The sequence below is a fragment of the Solea solea genome, chromosome 20 (genome assembly GCF_958295425.1).
Source record: "Solea solea chromosome 20, fSolSol10.1, whole genome shotgun sequence".
In the NCBI taxonomy this organism is placed as follows: domain Eukaryota; kingdom Metazoa; phylum Chordata; class Actinopteri; order Pleuronectiformes; family Soleidae; genus Solea; species Solea solea.
In genome coordinates, this window is record NC_081153.1 from 4,889,941 (window position 1) to 4,916,027 (window position 26,087).

At 39.9% G+C, this 26,087-nt stretch overlaps 1 protein-coding gene across 8 annotated transcripts; it reads right to left on the minus strand.

Annotated features, from left to right (window-relative positions):
* arhgef1a (Rho guanine nucleotide exchange factor (GEF) 1a) lies at positions 1 to 25,827 on the minus strand. 8 transcript variants are annotated; one of them, XM_058619793.1, is made up of 23 exons: positions 25,523 to 25,827; positions 20,534 to 20,696; positions 19,457 to 19,524; positions 19,280 to 19,310; positions 19,008 to 19,140; positions 17,702 to 17,811; positions 17,462 to 17,605; positions 16,813 to 17,063; positions 15,554 to 15,679; positions 15,312 to 15,429; positions 14,942 to 15,018; positions 14,131 to 14,302; positions 13,178 to 13,254; positions 12,905 to 13,077; positions 11,968 to 12,035; positions 10,811 to 10,999; positions 9,733 to 9,819; positions 9,204 to 9,253; positions 8,577 to 8,636; positions 6,533 to 6,583; positions 5,278 to 5,631; positions 5,018 to 5,186; positions 1 to 4,104 (listed from the first exon to the last, which is right to left on the minus strand). In XM_058619793.1, exons 1-23 carry the CDS (start codon positions 25,583 to 25,585, stop codon positions 4,076 to 4,078), a joined length of 2,763 nt encoding a protein of 920 aa, XP_058475776.1. In that variant the 5' UTR covers positions 25,586 to 25,827; the 3' UTR covers positions 1 to 4,075. The 8 variants fall into 8 exon arrangements, with proteins under 8 accessions (XP_058475776.1, XP_058475773.1, XP_058475775.1 ...); XM_058619790.1 differs by having other exon boundaries at positions 19,250 to 19,310; XM_058619792.1 differs by having other exon boundaries at positions 19,280 to 19,313.
* Between the last annotated feature and the right edge of the window lie 260 nt (positions 25,828 to 26,087).

Genomic DNA, 26,087 nt, shown 5'->3' on the forward strand with positions numbered 1-26,087 from the left:
TTCACAGTTACAGGGAATGTTCTTTATACAGTTTAATAAAGCAGCATCATCTCAGTGGTAGATGTCAAAATCAACACGACACAACACAACACAAAATACATTCCGTATCACACTTGTTTTTATTTTCATTATTTTGGTAATACAATTCACATGAGTAACACACGGGTGTGCAAAAGGAAGTACAATAGTCCCTGTTTTAGGGTTAGGTCTCACTCTGCCTTTGAACATCATTCACTTTATTATTATTAAATTTTTTTTAAAGTTTACAAAATCTACATTTTTCAGCTTGAGATCCAGAGAGATGCAGCCTACAATACATTCATATTATTAGACATGTACAGTCGTGTACAGTAGAATCAAGTGCATTCTGAGACGGAGAGACAACTGTGGACAGTTTGAATCAATCACAAAGGAATATTGGTATAACCTGAAGATATATGCCGACTGATGAGAGAGAGCGATAGATAGATAGATAGATAGATAGATAGATAGATAGATAGATAAATAGGTTAATATCCTCTAGATACTGCAGCATCTAGCTAACAACAAGCAAGCTATTTAGCTATCTTGCTAGATTTCTAGCTAACTACGATAGATAGATAGATAGATAGATAGATAGATAGATAGATAGATAGATAGATAGATAGATGGGTTAATCTCCTCTAGATACTGTAGCATCTAGCTAGCTAACAACAAGCAAGCTATTTAGCTATCTTGCTAGATTTCTAGCTAACTACAATTGATAGATAGATAGATAGATAGATAGATAGATAGATAGATAGATAGATAGATAGATAGATAGATCTAGAGCTCTGTTGCAAAAAAAAAACAATTGTGGAAAAAAAAACATGCAAAAGCAAGTGCCTTATGTGCCCTGTGTTGTTATGCACACACGCGTTAAGCAGCTAAAGCTCGCGGAAAGATGGATATAACGTGTGAAAATGTGGCATAAATCCCATAAATCATCAAACCAACAAGCGTACCATAGTGATTGTTGGATGTTGGATTTTCACTATATTTTTTCATAGATTATATTATTATCAATGCATTACCTGAAATCAGACAGCAACATTCAAAAAAAAATACCTCCTTAACTACTTTAGTAGATGTACATGCTTCTAGATTATGTCGATGTAATTATTATAGACAGTATGATTTTACGTGCTTTATTTGTCTTCCTCTGCAAAACAGAATCATCCAAACTACAGGTTAGCCGCTTCAACAATGAAACAATGAAGTAATCCATCAACGAGTGAAGAGAATTAATTACTCTTATCTTTATATATATAGTTTATTGATGTTATTTAGAATCTGTTTCAGTGTCATTGGAAGTATTTGTGCTGTGTCATGTTTTGAGAAGGCTCTATTCATTTTAGCACGAGCACTAGAGTACAAAGCTAAAATAAAAAACACATTATTTTTTTTACTTGGTCTTTATTTTATTATTAGCAGTCTGCTAATAATTCAATAAAGCAATAGCAAGGGCTGCTAAGTGTATCAGTTAAACAAAAAACATGTTATGTCACTGTCCCTTTCAATGTATTGTTTCAAGAAATGTATCATTAACTTTTGGTTTAAGGAAGAAAGGAAACATTGCAAGAAAAAAACATTCAAGATATAGTTGTGTTATGGCTCTTAGTAGAGGTGGCAAGTACTTACATTCTGTATTTAAGTACAAGTACAGATATTTGTGTAAAACAACGACTCTGGTTAAAGTAAAAGTACTGATTCAACTTAAAATTCAAAGTACAGGCTCTGTGATGTATTTAAATACAAAAGTAAAAATAATTTACTCTCAGTGATGTACAATACCTTTTTTAACAACGGCAAACGAAATAGGGTCTTTTTTTTTTAGCAACCTGCACCGCTGCTAGTATAAAAAGAAGTGAGCAGAGGTTCTACATGAGCTAGTGGGTTTTAGGTTAGCACAAGACATCATTCTTGGCGCAGATACATTTGAGTAGCTCTCTAAAATAAGGCCATGGGCACATACTCACTCTGCTCCTTTCCCTCTCTAGTTTGCGTCTTTTATGTCACGTCGCCATCCGAAGAGGTTGAAAAATGAACCGGCCGGTACATTTTGACAACGTGAGGAGTAGAAAGAACAGAAATATGTCTTCAAATATCGTGAGTAAAAGTAAATAGTCATCAGAGAAATAAATACTCAAGCACAGATACCTGAAAAATCTACTTAAATACAGTAACAAAGTATTTTTACATCATTCCTTGCCACCTCTGGCTCTTGTGTTCGGTGCATGTGAGTCAGTCCTCTAAAGAAAAGTGTTTTACATTCACATTGATAAAGTGAAGTGTCTCCAGCACAAAAATGGATTCACATGTTCATTTTTAAACCCTCATTTCCTCGTGTAACAGTCATTTCTAAAGGTTTTTTTTTTTTTTTTTTTTTTTAAAAGGCACTGACCTTTAAGTTGGGTGTAGAAGCACTTACAGAAGATAAGAAGACCAAATAAGGCAAGGATGACACCGTGATGCTTTGTTTAGGTAATAACTGCACGTTATAAATAATATGGAAAGTGTATTTGGACTTTAGAATGTTATCTCTGTATGACATAAAGACACTTTGGGCAATGGTTGACATCTCATTATTATCTGGATATTTCTGTTCAGTGTCACCTGGACATACATTCAGTTCAACCCTGTTTTCTCGGAATGTCGTTCACATGCAATTTAAAAAAGGTACAGTGTGTAAAATTTAGCATTAATGAATTAATTCTCACGTTATGTAGCCTTCAGTTAGTGTCAAAACTCAAAAGATGTTTAGTTTGTCTCAATCTGGGTTAATGAAAAACAACAATCAGGTGAATTAAACTTCAGAAAAGAGCAATGACAGAATAATACAGTGTCCTGTTTGCGTTCAGACACAGGAAATTATAAATTTAAGAGGATTATTTATGTTTGACACTAGCAGTGACAAATTTCAATTATTTAAAACTCTTTTTGGTTTAAAAAAATTGAAATGTAAAATTAAAAAATAAATAAAAATGACAGCTTACAGTGTGAATTGATAACTCTAAAGTGTAATGTTTGATGTATTTTCACTGATTTCCTGGGGGTTTACCCTTGTGCTTTAGCCTATTCCTTTTTCAGTTATTGGCACTTTTGTGTTAAATGATCTTGCTTGATGTTTACTTTTCATATGAATGTAACCAAAATGAAGATATTTGTTAATTTATTATTGAACACTCATTTAAAAAGTATCATTCAATTATTTTCAATTTCTGTTCAAATTAAAAATAATTACACCTTCATTTTTACACACTGTACCTTTAACTGCATCAAAGCCAAAGAAGACTGGAGTCAGTCTCTGAGCTTATATGATATATGATTTTATATATATGTCTGTTTCCTTTATATTATTTAGCATCTCTGAAGCTTTTCCATGTTAAATCTGTTCAGATTATATCTTACAAATAATTCTGCTCTCTTAAAATGTCTTTAAATCCCCTCAGTCAATTATACTGATCACTTCACTATAATATAAAATAGATTTCCAGCCATTTTTAAACTACAAACATGTATATTCCAATTATTTAAATCAAGTATTTACTATTTTAAATATACAGTTACAGCATAGAGTAAATATTTAGGCGACTGGAGTCGCTGAAAGGAATCTGTTCCAAATACTAATAAGACTAATAAATTCCCACATACTGGGGATAAAAAGTAACGAGCCCTGCATGTTTTGTGCAAATTTGACAAAGTGCATTTTGATTTGCACAATTAAAAGTCGCTAAAGCTTAGAAATGTACGTGTTGCAAACAATATGATCCTTAAATATCAAGATACAATAGTACAAATACAAACCTGTACATATGAGCAAGATCCATTCCCCACAGCCCTTTAGTCAAGTCATTGTATCAAACCAAGGAAACAAACAATCCAAAGCATTAAAAAAAAGGAAAATAAAACAAGTCACTGTCACAAAACCATCAACTCAAAAGCAGCTAAATAAATATTAAGACTTGCAGAAAGGAGAGAAACTGTTGAAGTCAAACGGCGTAACATTAAATTATCGCTATGAGCTGATTATAAGCCATGTGTGACCTGCCGACAGTCACAGGTCCTCTGGAATATCATGAAGACCTGGAAAAGAAAATTAGACTTTAGTCTCGTTCCTCTGAAATGACAGAAACTGACATTGTATTGAAGTTTTCTAACTTGGGTTATCAATCATAAGTCCTAGTCGAGTTCAACTCGAGTCAAAAAACTACAGTCTGTTACACCAGGAAACGTCCTGGGCCTGCGTTTTATTTGAATTTCTTAGCACAAAACATCGCAGACACAACATCTATTGACTGACGATGCTGACAGTCCGCCTTCATGCTTTATCGACTGTTGCCCACTAAATAGGAAAATCTGCACAAGCTTATCTAGGTCCAGGTCAAGAAGCCCAGACACTCCTCTCCTCAACTTCCACCAACACCTTTTCTGGTCTCTCCAACATGTCCTGGGTCTGCCCCCTAACAGTCTCCCCCCTGAATGGGGAATGCCTCCCCTGAAACGCATCAGTGGCATCCTCACCAGACGATCACACCATGTCAGCTAGCTTGTCTTTATTTGAGCCTCTCCCAGACGTCTGAGCTCCTCAGACATCCTATCTCTAAGACTGAAGATCTCTAAAAAAGATGGCCGCTTGTATTTGCCATCTCGTTCTTTCAGTCATGACCATAGGTGAGAGCTGGAACAAAGATCAACCAGCAAGTTGAGAGCCTTTCTTTCAGGCTCAGTGCTCTCCTCACCACAGCAAGGAACATCTTGTTCTATTGAAGAAGACCTTAAACTGCGGATTGATACCATTTCTCTGGAAAATGTTTACTGAGGACATTAATCAAATGAGAATTAGCTTCATTTTCCCAATCGCTACTTCAGTCCTACGTCCCAGGCTTCACTTTTGAAATCTGAAGACTATTGTCCATTTCTTGCACACACGGTCTATGACTGTCCACTGCCCATTTTCGTAGACTCAAATGAAACAATTACATGTCAGTGATCCCACCTTTGGAGTTTTCCGATGTCTCATCGTCATCGTCATCATCATCCGATGTCATGTCAACCTCCAAATCACTGCCGTCCTGTAGACCATCTGCTGCGCAGTCAGACTCCGGTCTGGCCTGCACTGTGTCAGCTGCACGGAAGTCGTCTCGTCCAGGTCGCAGAGACACAGGCTGCAACAGCAAGAAACAGAAAGAGGAAGACTCTGTGAAAACCGTCTTGGTCTTCTAACTCACTTTTCACTGTCCTATATATTGTCATTACTTGAGAAGTCTGCTCCTCCAGCTGCTGGGCGTCAGGTGCAGGTCCTCCACTGCAGACCTTCATGTGTCGGACCTGCTTCTCCAGCTTGGCCCGGGCCTTCTCGCTGTCCTTGAAGCGGTTCTCTGCGTCGCGCAGTCTCAGCAGCTCGTCCTGCAGCAGACTGTGTTGTCTCTGCAGAAGAGCCAGCTCCCCGATGGATGACCCCACGTTGGCCTCGCGGTTTCCGCCGTCTCGCCACAGAGGGCGCGCTGCTCCTCCTCCTCCTCCTCCTCCTCCTCCTCCTCCAGCCGGCACTGTGGTGTCCTGAGATTGTAGCAGCATTTCCAGGATTGAGTCCTGTTTGATGATCGCACCCTGCAGGACAGGAGGGAATTCAGTTTTCACAGAGCCAATGACATTGACATCAATAAAGATTTTACTCGACAAACATTTAGAGAAACTTGCAAAACAAGACAAAATAAGACAATATGGTTAAATGATGACAGATCAAACCCGTACTCTGTGTCATCACGTCTGGAATTTGTCCACATTATGTACAGTACTTAATGTGGACTTTAATTTCTTCCATCTCTGTAAAAAAAAAGTATTTCTTTCTTGATTCACCTCCTCAGAAATCAGAGATTTCCATGTAAAGGTAGAAGAAGGATCATCCAATTTAAGCCACTTAAACTTTGCCAGCATTAAAACTGAGTCATGCTGTTGTTGTTGTTGGAAAAACAGGACATACAAACACCCGATGACCTGTTGTTCACTCAATTACTGTGTAATAATTAGCTACAATTGTCTGGTATGTCCTTCTGGAATAGAATGTTGTTTTTTAAGGTAAATAACAAACTGAGGACTTTGGCTTTGTCTCCTGAGAAAATTGTATTTTTCTTGCAAATAGTAAAGTAAGTGAGGGAAAAGAAGAAGCTTGTCCTCCATGTTTTTCTCCTTCTCTCTCTGGAGCGTCGACAGTGGCTGTGTTTAAAATTAGCTCATGCTCATATTGAATTTTGGCAGTTTGACACTGCGTGCTGGTATCTCGATAGAATCTGTGCTGAACACACAGAGAGATTTTCTTTTGCCACGGTGCCTTCAGCAGCACTGATTTATTTTAAATAACGGTGTACTGTGGTGGGAGGAGGAGGAGGAGGTGAATTTTACCGCAGCTCTTTATAACACTACGGCGCCCCGTGTGGCTGTTTTATTAGCTGGATTTAATCTTTTGGAGACATATGTATCAGTTATTGGTGGTATGTTAAAATGTACTCACCTGAAGTGCGTGAAGATAAACACTGAGATTCACCAGTCTCTGACAGATCTCCTGTTAAACACAGACGACACACTTATTACTGACAAATGCGTCTCCAACACACCTGATTCATGTGAAAGGGTCGTGATCAGGCTTCTGCAGAGCTTGTTGACGAGCTGATTGTGTGAATCAGGTGTGTCAGAGCAGGTGAAACATCTAAAACTTGCAGGGCAGTGAGTCCTCAGGGACCAGGATTGAGAAACACTGCCTTAAAGGTGACATAGACCGGAAGCTCCAATTAACGCTGCGTTTGTGTGTGTATCTGCGTCATTACCTCGTTTATGAAACCCTAAAGTTTCAGAACAACAGTTCAGCCACTGCTGAGAAAATCGTGTTGTATTGTTTTCCTGGGCTCTGCGAAGCGGATCGGCACTTCCTTAATTTGATGTCGTCATCAGAAATCCTCACCACTCCTCTCACCACTCACCTCCTGGTGCGGGCACTCGTCCGGGCACATCCGGTTGGGTACATTCAACCGCAGAAGAAGAAGAACTACTCTCGTTGTAGCTGCTGAGATGCAGAGCATCCACCGTGCCAGAGGGGGAGCTGTGTATCTGAGAGCTGGCCTATCTATTACGTCACTTCCAGGTACCTGGCCAATCACAGGACAGTAGGAAAGCTCACGTTGGCTGGCCAATCACAACACAGTCCACGTTCTGGGGGTGTGGTTTTGGTCTGAAACAGCGCGGCTGACGAGAGCGTCAGTGAGGAGATATTTTGATCGGCTCGTTTGCAGCGATTAGGGTATCATATATGTATATGTGTGATACAAGCATTCTATGTCACCTTTAAACAAACAAATCAATTCAAATCTTAGCCCTAAAATGGTCCAGTTCCTCTGAAGTGTTTCTGTGTGAGGTCAGTACAATTTAGTCATAAAATCTAGATGAACATGTTTATGTCCTACTGCAGAGGACACATTGACCTGAGACTCTAACCGTACTGACCGGGGGGGGGGGGTCAGTGAGAGGCAGGGCGGGGCAACTCAAACAATGGTTTATACAGATGAATAAATCAATAAATAAATAAATTTAAATTTAATATTATCAGGTTCGGGCCACACGGTGGTGTAGTGGTTAGCACTCTCGCCTTGCAGCGAGAAGACCCGGGTTCGAGCCCCGGTTGGAACAAGGGCCTTTCTGCATGGAGTTTGCATGTTCTCCCCGTGTGTGCGTGGGTTCTCTACGGGTTCTCCGGCTTCCTCCCACAGTCCAAAAACATGCAATGTGGGGATAGGTAAATTGGACACTCCAAATTGACCATAGGAGTGAGTGTGAGAGTGAATGGTTGTTTGTCTCTATCTGTGTGTGGCCCTGCGATGGACTGGCGAACTGTCCAGGGTGTACCCCGCCTATCGCCCGATGTAGCTGAGATTGGCACAGCACCCCCCGCGACCCTCTGGTAGAGGATAAAGCGGTAGATGATGATGATGATTATCAGGTTCTCAATAGTATTTCAATTGGGGGGTGAAAAAATTTCCTGAACCACTGCCTTAACCTAACCTAATATCAATTCTAACCCTTCCCCTAAAACCAGGTCTTAACCCCCAAGAAAGCGCTTATAGATAAAGATACGAGGACCAGCTAAAATGTCCTCACTTTCTCAAAATGTCCTCACTTCGCTAAATGAAGCTTAAGGAAAGAAAGAAAGAATGAGTTTATTGGCGATATCTTTCAGTCTGGATCAGTAGTTTTCCACTCCACTCTACCTGCTGGCCACGCCCACCCCATCAGCTCTACCTCACTCACCTGTTCTCTCAGCTGCAGCTCATTAACAATCAGGCCAGTATATAAACTCCTCCTCTTCATTCTTTCTCTGCTCTGTTGTTCTGAATGTGTTCATGTGAGACTCGTGTGATATTTGGCTATGTTTAGAGTAACAGCTGTTTTCCTTGAGTCATAGTTGGGGAGGAGTTTTTGTTTAAACTACGCAGTTTAAGTCATATGTACATCTGAAAAACATGGGATTCACTCAGAAATGAACACGCGCTCACACACAAACTTACGTTTCCTTGAAGCCTCTTACTTACAGAGGAAGGTGTCTTGTCTTGACTCCTCATGCTGTCCTGTCGAGGGTAGAAATATGATATGTAGTATATTAGTACTTAAGTTAAAATAGATGTGAAACTTATCCCCTAGATAAGAAATGGGGGATGTAATTAAAGCTAAAACATGTTTTTATTATTTATTAAAAATCCTCTTCATTTCCTCATAATCATAGAACCTGTACAAAATGTCCACCAAGAAGTAGGAAAATACTGAATAACCACCAGGGGGCGACTCTGCTGTTTTAGTGGATGTCTATGGGAAAATGAGCCCACAACATTAATGGTAGTTTCAGTTTCTTTTCGATAAGCACATGATGTCGATTTAGTAAATTATGTCACCACTGTGATTGACAGTTGGTGTTGTCCAATAGCAGCCTGTTTGCAGGCGACTCCTCTAGAGCTGCAGCTAACAATTAATTTGATTTTCTCGATTAATCGAGTAATCGTTTCTGAAATGTCAGAAAATATTGTTCAGGGTTTGTGATTTAAGCAAAACATGATAAAACATCCACTTCCACATCCATTTCAGTCTCTGAAACAGACGGTATCTGATATTTTCCACATGACTTAGTTGCTCCAGCTCACCTTTGAGACACAAAACTCATGGGCTCCGTTGAGCAGGAGATCCTGAGGACCTGAGCAAAGACAACATGGGACTTTATTTTACGATTGCAATGGAAAAAAAGGATTAGATTTTTGTTTTTGAGTCAGTCAAGTGCTCATTTACAGCAAGAATGAATGTTTTAGCAACATTATTTTTCAAGGAACAAAGAGAGGCTCTTCACTTACCACGAAATAATATAATGAGGTTGCATGTCTAATTAAACCGCAGAATCTGGGCTACAAGACTATATGACCCATTTTTTACATGCACCAAACACAACTCAACAACAACCACTAAAATAATGACTGAAAAATGATGGCGTGTATCAAAGGGTTAAAATTGATTAATGATGATTGATGATTCAAATTCTCATCATACAGTACGTGATATACTGTAGGCTCCTTGTGTCAGTACCACATACAGACACACTTTAGAAACACTTCTGACAGGAATGATTTTGTGTTGCAGGACAGCACCGACGATGAGTCAGCTAAAATCACATGGACTCACCGGTGTCTGCCACCTCCTTGTGGTTGTGATGACAGAGAATAGGTATGTCCACACTGGAGCCCAGGAGGAGTTCACTCAGTCTGTCCACTGTGGAAACACACAGACGTATTACAGCGTCTTCTCTGCAGAGATCATCATGTTTCTGTTCAGTAGCAGCTCTGCAAAAATACTTAGACCGCATCAATGTGATGATGGAACCTCTCATAGCCAAGACAGTAAAAAGAGGGTGGAGGCAGCTTGAGTAAGGAAACAGATCCATATTTTCAGAACTTGCTCACTTTCAGACCCAGCCAGTCCACACATACAGTAGCAACACTTTATTCTTTAGATAAAAAAGACTCTGATTTCTCTCACATGAAGCAAATATTGGTCATAAATATAAATATTAGCCTTTTGAGTTGAAAACAGATCATTTCACTTATCATTTGTGTGTTTTTGTGTCTCATCCCATGAATAATTTACATTGGCATTTTGGTCTCAACTCACCATTATAGTTCTCTCTCTCTCTCTCTCTCTCTCTCTTTAATATAGATTTATTTACCAATGTAACATTTATTTACTGAAAACTCATAAAAACATGTGCAATAACACCTTGGGCAACTGTATGTGTGTATATACTGTACATGTATATGCATATGTGTGTGTATGCATGTGTGTTTGTATGTGTGTACATATATATGTTTACATATATATTATATGCATAGTTAATTTTTATCTTTATCTTATATTTTATTTTATTTAATATTTTTATTTTACTTTATTTTATTCTATATTTTATGGTGTTTGGTACCTGGGATGTTTTTTTCTTTCCTGTCTCTTGTAAAGTGTGACTCAATCCCAAAGGGATTAATAAAGTCGTCTGTCTGTCTGTGTGTCTGTCTAATTAGAAGAAAATGAATCAACAACAGTACTAAATAACTAAATACACAACTTTTTAGGGTGAACAAAATGGTGTTTTGGGGGTTTTAGGTCCTCTTGAAGCGTTCATACTAGTCTGTGCTTATTTCTTCTGTCCTCTCCAGTATGGGTGGAAACATGATCCACCTTCTATGCAAACAAACATGTGCACGTACTGTACCTTCAGCTGTTGCATCCAGTAGCAGTTTCTCCGCTCGGGGAGCTTGGGGTGTGTCCGCGCGGAACAGGTAGCGAGTGATGGGAGGATGAAGTCCCTCCTGACCACTGGTCAGCTCTGCCAGCTCACAGAACACCATCACCCTCTCCTGCAGGAGCTCCAGCACCTCCCGGTCCTTCTGATGGAGATCGGCTGTAGAACATCAGGGAGAACTTTACTGTACTCTTCATTTTACACACACGTATTCTTCTTACCCAGTCTCATGAGCAAAAAATGTGCGTGGAAGTCTTCTACAAATGTGATGACATTTCTGCTTTTTAATGAATAATTCTAGATAAAGTGAAGCTAAGCTGTCAGATGTTTCTCTCTCTGCTCACTCACTGTCGTCTGCATGATTCCAAACTTTGTGTTGACGCTGTGTCAGAGATGTCAGGCAGAAGATATAAAGGTTGGCATGGTGTGAAGACGGGAACTTGTATTACACCAATACTGCTGAATAACTTTCATCCCAATGCCACCAGATATGTGTGTGTGTGTGTGTGTGTGTGTGTGAGTGCGTTAAATGTGGAGCAAAATTAGCACACTAATCCATTGCCTGTGGGAATGTCTGTAAATCCAGACCTTCTGGATGTGCTTTCTTAAAATGACGCCCCTAAATTATGTATTTGGGATTTTATTCACTGTTGAATGCAAACTAAACCAGGCAATCAGAGATGGCAGACTTCACCCCATTCATGCAACAAGCCTCTGGCGGCCTCTGTTGGTCATATTGGCAAGTGCAAGTGCGTAAACACAAACAATCAAACAGACGGACACACGGAGCCACCAACAACAGTACTTACAAGATACATGACACAAGCAAAACACAGCATACAGTAGCTACAGTATCTCCTGGAAATCAAACTCTCTGGCTCTGGAACAACTTACTTACATGATAATAAATAAATATTCTACCTTTTTAAGATGATTTGGGACACTTTTTTTTTTTTACTATTTTTAAATGGGTTACAAGGAAAGAGGAAGCCTGTCAAGTTCAAGTTAATTAGCACTCTTTCTGGCTCGAGTTGGGTAAGACTCCAGAGTGACCTGAAACAGCTGACTTTGAGGAAATGAAAGTGTGATTGATTTAATTGCTGTGACTGTGTTTCTCGTCTCCTGACCTTTGAGTCTCCTCAGATGGGCCTTGTGTTCCGTCTCGATGAGAGGGAACTCCTCCCTTGACGGACACCTGAACACACAACAGCGATTGAGATACACAGATGCCATCGTCAGTCCAGTGTCTTATACTTATACGTTACAATGATACGATGTATTACGTTACAAGGTAAAGAAACAGTCGATAACAACACACTGAAGACAAAGAAACACTAGCTTTTCTATTGATCAATGAAACAGTGACATTTATAATGTCAGCGTATATGTGTGTGATGCATATTATTCCTTTTTTAGCTGCTCAAAAGCAGGAAGTGAATGTGCTGCTTTGCTCTGTCTGAGGCATAAACCACGTATGTATAAAAAGTAGTCGGTTTTCTGGCTGATGCCGACACAGAGGGAAGAATAAAGTGAGATTGAAGTCAGGAAACGTTTTCCTGTGGAGATAATGACATTTCAAATAGCATTCACATTCACAAGACGTTTTTTGAGATGATATGAGAAGATGTTATGTAGAGAAAAATTACGGAGCCCAGATGTGTCATGGGGGGGCAAAAACTCTAATTTGTGTCCATGAAATAGGTATAAAGTGTACACGAAATACTAATTTGTGGCCGCAAAATACGAAAAGCAACAAGCTAGAACTTATTTTCCCTTCTGTGAATGTCACAGTGGAACTGTACATGATAAAACACTGACGCTCCCTGCAACTGCACGTAGAGATCTATGTAGAAAATCAAAAATTGCTTATTTCGTGGCCACAAATTAGTATTTCTAGTTTTTTCCCTATGTCATGTCTGGGGTTTCAGTAACAAAAAGAGACGATAAAACATGGCTCGGCACTCCTGCGACCCTCATGTGGAGGATAAAGTGGTAGTAGATGGATGGATGATGTACTGTATTGATTGTCACCGTATGCTCGTACGAGTTGGTGCGTTCACTCACTTGCTGACTGTGCGTTGGATGTGTCGTATCCACACGTTCCTGTTTTCCTTGGTGGCGGCGTGGAGCTCGTACATCTCGGGCGGACAGGAGTCGCTGATGAGGAACATGCCTCGCTCCTGATTGGCGATGTCCCTCACGATGAGGTTCTGCAGGGACAGCACCGGGGGTTTGTCCTGGACGACGCAGCGACAGAGACGTGAGGGAGCGTGTGAGAGAGAACAGTCTGTGCAATAAATGAGGCCATCTGTGAATGCAATCTGGGATTATTCTTACCAGACTTGGGAAGATGAACCTCTGGTCCTTCTCCTGCAGGAACACCAGGATGTCCGTCATCAATAAGACCTGTATATCTACACACACACACACACCAGAACTCATGTGAATGAGAGAAACATATGAAACATCAGTGTTGTATTTAACGGTTCATGTTTAACCTTTAACGCCGAGTGTATCGCTGACAACACATTGGCACAAGCGCACTTTGCATGACCGTAGTTATGCAACAAAGTTTTTATTACATATTTGTTACTTGTTTATTACATATTTGTATTTTGTTCACTGTATTTTCTGTATTTTATCACTAAGAACATGTTTAGTATAATGAAACCCCTCCATTTGGAGGCAAAATGATCCATTTGGTTGTTGTGTGGCACACTTTTGTGCCAAATTGAGTGTCTGCCTGGTGATGATATGCTTACTAAAAACCTTTTGTGGAGGCTTTGCCCTTTGCTTTGCCCTTTGCTCAAATTCACATTCAATCACATTTGGTATATTTGTAGTCAAGGAGATGCTGAATAGAATAAATGGCGTCTGTGTGCATGGAATCACTGTTAGCATGGTGTTATCCTCTGTCAAAAAAACCAACTAAAATTTCACTTTTCTCCTTTGGTTTAGTCCAATTTACTCACTGGTTATAGATTCTGAGGTCGCTGGATGTCCTTAGACGCCAAGAACATGCATATGAACCTTAATGTTGTGTAGTAATTCTTCATTTACTTGTGGGGTATGTCTTTTTAGGTGTTTTTCTCTGAAAATAATAATGGTCAGGGCTTGACAGGTTAGATGTGCTGCTAATAATATTGTTTTTTCTTAATCTTATCGCTCTTTTTCATCCTGGGGTGTTTCTCTAATTCTGAAGGAGCAAATTTAACGCACCCAATTTCAATTAAACTAAATGTGTAGTAGCAGCAGACTGCACTCGCATGATCACAGCGTGTGTGTCGTACCTTTGAGTCTGGATCCTGGGGTTTTCCAGAACAGGGTTCCCTCGTGGACAAGTCTGCGTCGCAGTAACTCCACGGTCTTGAAAACTCTGCCGTCTCTCACTCTGGCCTCAGATCTGGGGTCCAGTCTGGCCTGGATCTCCTGCAGCCGCTGTGTTTTCTCTATCTCCTCCACCTGCAACCAGGACGACAGTCGTTGTTCATTTAACATGAATTAACTTAAATGAATGGATTCTGGTTCAACGACTGTCCCTTCAATCAAAGAAAAGCAAAGAAAATGTAGTAACTTTCTTGTGAATGTGGGATTAAATGTGTCTTATTTTTGTATTGATTTCTGCAGGGAGGCAGAAGTCATGTTCCCGTTATGACAAGTGGTCAAAAATAGAATAAGAACGATGCATGTTTTACTGCTGCTAATGAAAGAAGAGTCCATTTGCCAAAAAACAGTAATTGGCTGATGGCATTTGGAAGAAATCTCGCCAAGCGCTTCGACTTTTCTTCACAAGCTTCGCACAAACGTTGGTGTTGGCAGAACTTTTGTGAAAATGTTTCATTGAATCAATTTTAACCTTCACTTGTATCTGTTGGTATGTTCCTCTTGAATCAGAAGAACAGGACTGGTTTACGTGGCGTTGCAAAGTGAGTGCAAACCCGAGGGTTTTAAAGAAGACCAGGTCAGTTTGCCCATAAAGAGTACTTTGAACTTTGAGATACATTTGGGAATTAATCAAGAACTGATGACTGGACAATGTTTTAACCATCATTTAAAGTTTGATATATCGTATAATCATCTCCATGATAATATGTGCTTCACCTGCTGGTCTATTGAAGTAAGGAGTTCTCTGATTCTGCTGAGCGCCTGGGCCACAGCAGCAGCTTCTTCCTCGTCCTCTGGAGGAGAAACAGAGTCGAGAACATGCTTTAGTCCCGGTAACAATCAGTTTATATCATTGCACTGCTTATAGAAACACAAAAAACAAAGGACTTGCTCTGCCGTTATCGCTGGTTGCTAGTAGTTTTTTTTTATATACATAACAAGTCTTAAGACTTGAGATTTAATTAAAAATATTGACTTTTTGGAACCATGTATTAAAATGTCTGGATGACACTAAACGTCACCTCTGTTGTCGTTAAATTACATGGACAAATCAAACTGTGCTTGAGTTTACTCGTCATAGATTTACCGGTGCTGTTTTCCAGAATGCGCTGAATGAGGACAGGATACTTGGAGATTCGCTGAGTCACCAACAAGATGCACTCCTGAACCCCGTGGCAACGTAGCAACGGTCCTCGAGTCACCCGCTGCCAAGACACACAGAGAGACACACTTTCATGTGGAAGCAAACTCTGCAGCTAATAAAATAATCTCCTGTTCATTACACCACAAATATTGAAAGGACCTGACTGTGATTCTGTGTAAACTCACTCGTATAAAGTACTGGAACCTCTTGTCTCGAGCCAGCAGCTCCTTGTAGACTTTAAGAGCCTTTAAGTGGCGGCTGCAGAACTCGGCGTAAGTCTTCCTCATGTCGTCGCCACTCTGGCCTGAGAACTGGCAGCAAAACACAAACACATATTTTGGTGAGTTACAGGGAATGAGTTCTTCATTGTTGGATTCAACCACCTGAGAGCAAAATTAAAACATCCTCCATATGTCAAATTTTCTGAAATGTCTCTACGGTCTCTTATTTCTTCATCCATTTCTTATTGTTATATTTTATTGTTTATTGTTGTAGTTATAGTATTTACTTACTAGTTATATTGTATTTAACTGCTGATGGTGATTGTTCCAAATGACATCTTCTGGTTCTTGCACAGTGACAATAAAGCTTAAACTAATCTAATCTAAGATACTTGAATATATGGCAGCAGATGAATCATCTGATAAAAGATAATTGACAGTTTTAATTAAGTGCAGATCACTTCAGGATGAAAACAATAGTCAACTCAGACACTTCTATGTAGTGTTTTACCATTTTACTATTTTATGATGTCACTATTTTACTTCTGTTTTGTGAATTGATTTTATGTTTTATACCTTTTATGTGGCTGTGCCTTTAACTAACTTGTTTTTTTAACTAGAAATAAAGTTGACTTGACTTCACTAATGAAAATCGTGAGTAATATTTACTCGCAGTCGCACTGAAATGGGTTTGTGTGGTTTTGTCTTCAGTTAATTTAAATACACTTTAAAAAAAAAAAATGAATACACAACTTGCACTATAACGAAAGAATCTCAAACTGTGGTGCGTGTACCACCAGCGGTACGTGAGCTTCCTCCGGTGGAACTTCAGAAATACAGCTCTACTGTTTATACCAGGGTATGTGATCAGAGCGGAGCTGAAGAATTTTGACCAAAGTGTGAAGAAAATATAGCAAAAAAATAATAATAAATGAAATAATAATAATTAGAACTTAATCTAATTTCACTATACCAGTGTGTGAAGTACATTATGTGAGGAAGAGGAGGATGATGCGAGAGCAAATGATCTTAATGGGAATACATCTGCTTCAGGTGAAAAGTCTGTCATTTTAAATACTTGCTTAAAATTTAATTGTAATTATTTAAGCAATGATTCATTTCCCAATTCAAAATGGCATTAGTTGTTACAGTAATGGCTTTAAACACACGCAATTAAGGAGTCTGTCAGAAGAACCTCGTGTACGCGGTCTTTTCACAGTCACCTGCTGTAACAGAATGTCTCCCAGCTCGTGGATGGTGAAGTTGTGGCTGGATCCAGGCTGCAGGCTGTTGTTGCGCCGCAGCAGCAGCTGTGCCAGGAAGTGAGAGTGTATTCTGATGAGCTGGTCTAAGCAGGGGAAGATTGAGTGCACGGTGCTCAGTTCCAGCTGAAGCTCGTCCAGCATGCCCTGCTGAAACACCCTCTCCATGATGTAGAGCGTGCGCATGTGGTGCAGCTCCGTCTGGATCAGCTCTGAGAGGAAAAGAACACACAACACAATCACTTACTGCAGTGTTCAATAATGTGGTCATTCAATGTAGATATTATCTGCTTACTCGGCAGTGTGTGGAAAGGTAATGTAATGTACTTTATTTCTATAGCCCTTTATAAGTGCTTTACAAAACTGTCACCAAAATACTAGGTGATATTAAAAGCCATTGTGAAGAAATATGGCCCAGGTCAGTGATAACGCTAACCTCAGGGGGGAGGAGCTTATTCCAGAGTCTGAAAAGGCCCGGTCACCTCCACAGTTCATATCTAGACCTGGGCATGTTTCAAATTTCTGTTAAATAGGCTGCGACAAGGTCTTTAAAAACTCGAGGTTCTTGACAACATTGTCTATCTCAAAAACTGCTTGATGTTCTTGTTACCGTAGATGACGTCCTGCCTCTTGATGACATTTTTGCGATGTGCCTGCAGATAGTTGGTGTCCACAGCCATGCTCCACGAGTCTGCCTTAAAGTCCTGGATCTCCATCTCCAACTCCTCCAGCACTGACGTATAGTAAATGTCTCCTGGACGAGAGGGAAAAACCCATCACTTTTATTACCATGTGAATAGAAAAGACAGTAATCTGTGTTTGTGTTAGAGTGTTTAAATGTTCTCGTCACCGTCATCATTGAGCGACTCCACAGACATGGCTCTGGCCCTGAAGCTGAGCGAGTCTGTGGACTGGGACAGGATCCTGCGCAGGCCCAGAGGAGAGTCGTCGTTCAGAGCGCTGTGAAATAAACACACACACAAGTCAAAGTGCCATTCACCCATTCATTCAACCCACCAGGTGTCTTTCTTCAGGACACGTTCACACAGAGACAAGAAGAGTCCGGGATTCAACCACCAACCGTAGTTAGGGAGCGACCTGCCTCTACCTCGCAAGTGTGCAGACGCAGTATCGGCATCAATTTCTGCCTCTTTTATTTTAGTTAATACGAAAGGGTATGTCCCTAAACATAGTGACCACCTGAGAAGTATTTAGACCAAAAGCAGGAAAACTAGAACAGACAGGCAGGTTGTTACGATCCCTGGCTCGTTAGGGAGCGGGAAGCAACAGAAATAAGTAGATTTAGATATAGAATATTATTTTACTGAGGAGGATAAATCTGGATTAAACAAAACTAAACCAAAAAGAACAGGAACTAATGGAGGAGGATGCTATTCGAAAATAATAAGGTACAGGAAACCAAACGAAATTACATATACCGGAATAGCACGCAGCCAGACAATGAACATTGAAACTAAAACTCCAAAATACAAGAAGTTATTCAACGACAACAACAAGAAATGAAGTGACACAAAAAGGAACATGACACAGGCAGGATGATAAGAAAATAAGCCTTAGTAAAACAATATTAGGATGTACACTGTCTAAACATGAGAAATAAATACTTATAGACTATAAACAAGTGAAATGATCAGCAAGTGTAAGATAATTACACTTAGCAAGAAATTCTTTAAATAAGTAGTGAAACACTTCAAATAAATTGACATTTTATGGACCAACTCATCAATCAGTTGAAAAAGATCAACTTAGGAGTCTTTTTTAAACATGTTCTCGTGGCTAAAAACAGTTTGACAGATGCAGTTCAGCTTAATGTGCGTGAAAAATAACTCACTTTAGAGATTAAACTCCTTGGCACACATTGACGTCTATAGACGGGAATTGAAATACAACTGTTCACTGCCAACGACGTCAGATCAAAGAAGAGAGTCTACTCTTTCTTTAGGTCATTTCGGTGTTTGCATAGTCATAGAACACACTGTTTTGTGGGTCTTGGACAATCAGTCAAAACGCTGTTAAACGCTCAGCAGTTCTGCGCTGAAAAGTTAATATTCTTAAAAAAAGCCATTCCAGGTGTTTAGTCAGAGTCAGGAACGGCTGGTTTTCATAGTTTTTGCGTCAATAAAAGCGTCGCTCACCCTGAGATGTTGTTGGTGGAGACGCTCTTGGAGAGTGAAAGGCCGGAGCGACCTCGCCGTGACCCCAGCAGGGTCTGTCGGAAGCTCTCGGAGGGGTAGATCGCCGAGGTTGGACGTTCACGCATTCCTGGAGCTTCAGGAGGAAAAAGATGTGAAGGAGGGGGCAAGGAGACAGGAGACAGGAGACAGCAAGAGCAGCGTATTTATTTATGGAAAAGGATGTTGAAGTGTCAAAGTCTTACTTTTTGCGCGCAGTGTGACGTTGTGCAAACCTGAGTTATTCCTCAACAGGACTGTCTTCTGCTGCTGCGATAACAAAGGACAAAACGTCTGTTTAAATTAGTTTTGAACATGTTAACATATCAACATACAAGAGTCAAGAGACTAGCAAATAATTGACCGCCTTTAAGTTTCTAATGACACAGAAGTTACATTTGAAGTCTTCTTACCCTCTGTCTCATTTTGGCACAGTTTGGCAAAGTATCTCTGCAGCGGTTGTGGATGGTGACGTTGCATGCTGGGAAAAAAAAAGTCATGAGAACAATCAACGCTGAAAATGTTTTATCATTACAGTAATGTAGTATTTTGAAAAGTGGGATTATGATGAAAAAGGCCACAGAAACATTTGCAGCGTGATGAGTTTTGTGCCTGGACTGGAAAAATGTTCTCATAGGAAATGAATGGGGAAAAATCAAAAATGATCTCAACCCAGCTGACTTTGGAGCCTCACAGCGTCGCTGTACTTTAACGGAGAGACGTGGTTGAAACTTTAAACAGGTCACACGACTTAAGACTTTCCTCACCTAAATCAAAGTTTTGATATCTATTATAGTTTTTAAACAATCGCAGTTTAAGTTTGGAACATTCTAGCTGTGGTCCATGAAAATAATCACAAAAATCTCTAAAACAAACTCTTCTCCTGCCCACAATTTCCAACCTACACAGACAGTTTTTACATAAAAATGTTGCTATGGTTGTTGTCTAACCTTTTGTGTTGTGATTTTAAAACTGTGATTTCTCTGTAAATTCACACCCGTTTTTCACAAATCTAAATGTGGGAGCTCCTGAAAGCCTCCTGACTTTGCTTTCTCTGTTTTTCATCTGTTTTTGATAGAAACAGGTCTTTGGGAGGGGGAGGGGCTTGTACAGATTTAAAGGTTGATTCCATAAAAATATGAATTTGTCCGAAGTACTTCAAGTTTTAAAGGTTCAATCCACCCAAATGTTACTCCACTGATACCAGCTCAAGTCCTGCACCTGACGACATTGGCACCAAGAAACAGGCACGATCAAAATTTCACAGCAGAATTAAATTTTTCTGTTCATTTCACTTCTGTCTTATTTGTTTCACATAAAGTCAGTGATTCACATGTTGGCTTTTCTGTTTGTGTCCAAGTGTTGGTAGAGAGTTGCTTCCTGTACTTGTTTCACCTGTGTGATCCTGTTTTGTCTTTGTCCACTTTTGTTAAATTACTCATGCTTTTGTTAAACCTGAACAGTACGTGTGTCGTGGACTTGTTACTTACTCGGGCAGTTGAGCGCCTCCTTGGCAGTGATGCTCTTGTTGCAGGCCGTGCACAGTGTAGTTCCTGACACCGTCAACGTTGTGAACAAGTGACCGTTGCCGTAACACGCTTCCCTTTCTCTGGCTGCCTTCTCCCGTTCCCTCATTTGTTCTCTCTCTTTATTCTGGAAAAGAAATAGACACAAAATGTGAATGTGCTTGCTTTTTTCTGCTTCCATTCACATTGGACTTGTTCTTGTTGTTGGTAAAGGTCTGTAATGAAAATACAATCAACAACATGAAGAAAGAAATTAATGAAATTGAATGATTGATTTAAAAGTCTTTGAGGCAGAAACATCTGGCTATAGAACATTTTGTGTGTTTGCATTTTATATAGATTTTTTTTAATTTGCTGATTTTACATGGTGTTTCTATGGAACAGTATTAGGGCCACAGGTAAAAGAAAATTTGAAAGAAAGGAAAAAGAAAAGAAAACAGCATGAAATCTGAGAAAAAAGTCAGACTTTTTCTTTAATTCTGACAGAATTCTGACTTTCTCTTTAGACTTTAATCTCAGAATTCTGACTTTTTCTCTGACTTGTTCTTTAATCTCAGAATTCCGACTTCTGATTTATCTCAGAATTCGTGCTGTTTGATTTTATTTTTTACTTTATTTCAAAAAATATTTTTACATGTGGCCCTAATACTCTTCTGTAGTATTCTGTATTCTGTTTATATTTTGCTGTGTATGTTGTTTGCATAGATGTAACCCTGTCTTAGCCAGGGCATTTTTTTGGCGAGAGACAATTTTAAGCTCAAGGAGTTTTATTTATAGTTAAATAAAGGTTAAAAATTAATGTTTACACTATAGAGTTAACCCTAACATCAAGCTCCGTACAATAAAGTCAAGACTACACACACACATCTGTGCATCTGTATCAGCTTTAAGTTCCTTGTTGTGGTGATCACATGAACACACCCAGTAAAGCAGAAGTGAGAGAAAGACAGTTTGCAACACCCTAACTATTTATAACTCTACTTTATGATGACATATAAACATAATGTTTGACATGAACTTCTTTATTAAACATTTAAATGCACATTTCATCAAGAATTGAGTAGTTAAATCATAGTAATGTTAAGATTATGGAGCTATAGCTGTTATAGGAGTGTGAGGGTAGGTCACACTAAATAAATACTGAATACATACTTGACATTTACCAGGAAATGGTTGACATCACCTTCATTATCTCATTTCAATCTGAAAGTGCCACGAGTACTTGTGTGAAGAAATGATATTCTCATGATATCATAGTTGTAAATAGGTGTAGAATTTATGAAGTGATTCTTTTGTTAAATCTAAACAAAATCTAAAATCTATTCAAAAACAAATAATCATTTAATAAACTCAATCAATCCCAAAGCAAATGTGCTGTAATAATAACGATGATGATAAACACACCATAATTCAAATAACAACACAATAAGTTTACACAAAAATTACTAACTAACCAAAATCATAAATAAACCCATTAGAATTTAAAAAAATTTTAAATGCAGCAATAAAGTCAAGGAAAATCAGAAAGGCTCTCAGATGGAAGCAAAAATCTGATCTTAAAGGTCACTGGTTTGATTAGTTTTGATTTCCATTACCGGTTTTCAAATATCAGGGGTTTCAAACTTAAATGACCTTTGGGCCACCAAGCATCTGTATGGGGCCGGTCAAAGTGAAAAACTTTAAAAACTATTCATAAGAGCTTACAATTCCATCACAAAATTCCATCATGTTACCACAATGGCAGATATTTTGCAGAATTTCAAAATAAAAGTGTCAGTGTTGATATGAAGCAATTTATCATTCACGTTCACGTTAAAAATGTACAATTCATCTATTCCAAAGAAATAAAATAATGTATAGCATTTATATTAGTTGGCAGGAGTGTGGAAAGGGGCCATTAAACATACTAAACAGGACTAAACATACTTAGTAAACTTACTGAAACATACGAGGAGAAATGAGGAGACTAAAGTTGGTATAATGTTGAAAACATCTCAGTGCAGCTCAAAACTAAAGCTGTACTGTCATATTTTACATGAAGCCACTCACTATGACCATAATATGCCATCAAATAGCTGTATATTGTCTATTTATATGTATAAAAAAACAATTATTATTGTAATCACAGTTGTGTATCAGACGTGTGTGTGTGTGTGTGTGTGTGTGTGTGTGTGTGTGTGATGTGGTCCACTTTGAGAGCAGTCGTGTTCCACTGTGTGAGGATGGAAGTGGATCATTAACCCAGATCAATTCATCAGTGGCAGCACTGCACCCTGGGTAATTTAAGTTTAGCCTTTCTGACCGACATATCACTGACGACGACACCACACACACACACACACAAAGAACTGAGACATGAAAAGGAAACCGCACCCACAAGTTTGTGGCTTCACAGCTGACGAATGAATAATGTCTATATTATTAGTACATGTAATAACTGCAGCCTGTTTTTGTACTGACATCTGTGACCTTATTACACTGAAAAAAAAAAAAAATGAAAACCTATTACTTTCTATTACATTCTGAGTTTAAAGGAGCATAAATGCAGACGTCACTAAAGCCACATAAGGATTTATCATTCCAAACCACGCCATGTTGACGTTCTGACTTATTACTTAACACAATTTTACACCATTTTAGTTCCATTTACTCTGCTTCTTTAGTCTTTGTGAACAGAAACTGTTTAACATCATCAGTGGGTTGCGTCCTTCATCTGAAAACGGGCTTTGTCAACAAGCATCAGACCTGACTGATTGTGTGTTTACACAAATCATTTATTTCCCATCAAACTGCTCAACAGCAGTAGCAGATAGTTGCCTATGACTGCATTACAAAGAATGCATCACTTCCTGTGTGAAGCGCAGGGATGTCACCAGGCAAAGAGATCAAAACCTTGCTATGCTGGCACACACACACACACACACACACACAAAGACACACATAGAAAGAGTTGGGTGTAGCTGGTAGAGATTGTGTAAACTCATTTGACTCGGGTTTGAATCTAACGGACACTTACACACTTCAACTAAATGAGTAAAATAGTTTGGGTACGGTATCTGTAACGGTTCAAATGAGAGCCTGTAGCCATGTTTCTGGTTCACTTTGGTACAGTACGTGCTTTTTTGTGTGTATTTCCATTGGGAATAGTAGTCTACCAAAATGACCAGCCAATACCGTACAATTTTTATGGCACCTCTTCCGTGGGGTTCCAGAGTAAAATGGTACGATAATGCCAGGGTTGAGCTGCGACCAGTGTTTCTTTGTCTATTGTCATGCAAAGTTTGACGTCTTGTTGAGACAAACAGCCACAAAAGCTGCTGGATGTCCTCCATCGTTGCACCGGTACGACATCTCACAGGTGTCACACTGTGAGTGGCTCCTCCTCACCTATTTTCGAACAAATTCTGTGTGGTGCGTTCAGGTTGTGTTGAAGCACAAACCCATAGCAGTGGATCTGCAGAGTCTCCTTATTCATGTTGGGATCGGGCTTTCTTCTAGGCCTGGTCATAACAATTGTCCAAGATCTGATTTGAGAGGTCCTGGTGAGAGATCTGAACGTCCATGAGGTGAACTAAGTCTGTTTTTTGTAAGTTTAGTGGCATTTTATTTGCTGTAGATATATTTTGAGCGTTCAGGGCTGGTGTCACAACCATGCCGTATTTTGCCTCACCTCTCTGGCACGCTTTAGAGAGTCGACTACGCCTGGGCTTCGGTGACACACTGAGTTCAGCGTTTAAAGTCGCCTCGAGCTCGGCAAAGCCATTGAAGACGAGTTAGGCTTAGCTCCATCCTGATTGGTTTGGTGTCTCTTTACTGTTGAGAGTACACACTGCAAACAAGCCACTGGGCGACCGAGCTGAGACCCAACCTGTGCCCGGAAGGGTGTGCGATTGCTGTGTTGACGCAGGACCTTTAGAACCGATCTCGGGGAGAAACCGGTTTCGGAACAAAAGGTTTGGTATTAAAGCACCTTTAATCAATCATTTGCTGCACTGCTGCAAAAAAAAAATTCCCTAGACTTTAAACTAAAGCTTAAAGAGAGGGAGCGAGATATAAATGAGGGGCTAAGCCCCCTTATAACCCCCCTCTGGTTCAGGCTCTGTGTTTACAAAGTCCACATTTATTTTGTTTTTCTATTTCAGGCGAGGTTAACTTGATGTTTTATCGTAACATCATTATCTCGTGGGCCAAAATACATGGTATATGGTGCGCCAGATGTGGCCTCACTAGCCTCGGGTTTGACACACGTTTGTGCTCTATGAAAATAACTGGACTGTGGCCTTTTCCTGTGCCGTGTATTTGGAGCAGTATCTTTTATCTAAATGGATAAATATAGGGGTTGTGTTCAGTGGGAGCTCAGGAGTGAAGCAGGAGGAGCTGGTGGTTCACGTAAAGCCGGCAGATTATGTAATCGACGTGAGTTCTTCTCTTTTTTTCTTATATTGAGGCATTTCTGAGGCCCACAGTATTCTCTAAGAAAGCAGAAATATTCCCCACACACACACACACACACACACACACACTCACTCTGCCATTTCTATGGCAACAGTTGCTATACTCAAATATCGAGTGAGAAAAGAGCTCCGTGTGCACAAACACACACACACACACACCACCTACATTGACAGTACATGCCGCACTAATGGAAAATGATGCAGAGCAGTGTGGTGTGGCCATGTGAGGGCGGGGGGCCCCCCCTGTGAGTGTGAGGGGCCCCCACGCTCCTGTCATGAGGTGCAGGCCCTGCCTGGGTCACATGGGCTGGAGGAAGTGTTGAGTGGCAGCGTTCAACAGCAGTGATACACAGAGAAGCGAGGAGGAAGTGACAGAAACAGGAAAAGAGAATAAAATAAACAACATACGAAGCTGCTCAGTGACTGAGTGAGTTACCTTCTCTTATTAAAACACACCGTCACACACACACACACATACACACGGACGATTCTCACTCACCCGCATGTTGATCTCCCTCATCCTCTCCTGCCGCAGTTTGGACAGACTGGCAACTCTTGACATAGTGACAGCTCTTCTCCTTTTTTGGGGGGGGGGCTTTGTTTTTTTTTTAATCTCCCCTCAAAGTGACAGACTCAAGACTCAGATTCAGTCGACACGTCAGGAAAACACAACGTCCCAATATTCACGTCTCAACGCTTCTCTCTCTTTTCTTTTTTTCTGCTTCTTCTTCTTGTCGGGAAAGAAAAAAAAAATCTCAAATCTCCTTTCCCTCACTGGCCAACTGCAGTGTGCCTCTGCTGCTGGTGAAGAGGCTGTTCCTGCGAGAAAACTGACTTCACTGAATCATCACCGCCCCCACACACACACACACACACACACACACACACAGAGTGTTCGGCTGTCTGTGAAAACCCTGGCATACACTATTATTCTCTCTGATAGATAGATATATAGATAGATAGATAGATAGATAGATAGATAGATAGATAGAATTGGTAAAAACCTATCTTTGTGGGGACATTTTGTCTGGGCCCCACACTTTTAAAGGGTTTTTTCAGGGTTG

What these genes read in the sequence shown, in the direction of transcription:
- arhgef1a (XM_058619787.1), bottom strand. Translation starts at nt 25,585, where the DNA reads ATGTCAAGAGTTGCCAGTCTGTCCAAACTGCGGCAGGAGAGGATGAGG. An exon ending in GTGCCAAAATGAGACAGAGG is followed by an intron (nt 19,338 to 19,456) that starts GTAAGAAGACTT and finishes TAATTTAAACAG; the next exon opens with ACGTTTTGTCCTTTGTTATC. An exon ending in TCCACCAACAACATCTCAGG is followed by an intron (nt 17,812 to 19,007) that starts GTGAGCGACGCT and finishes TTTATTTCACAG; the next exon opens with CGCTCTGAACGACGACTCTC.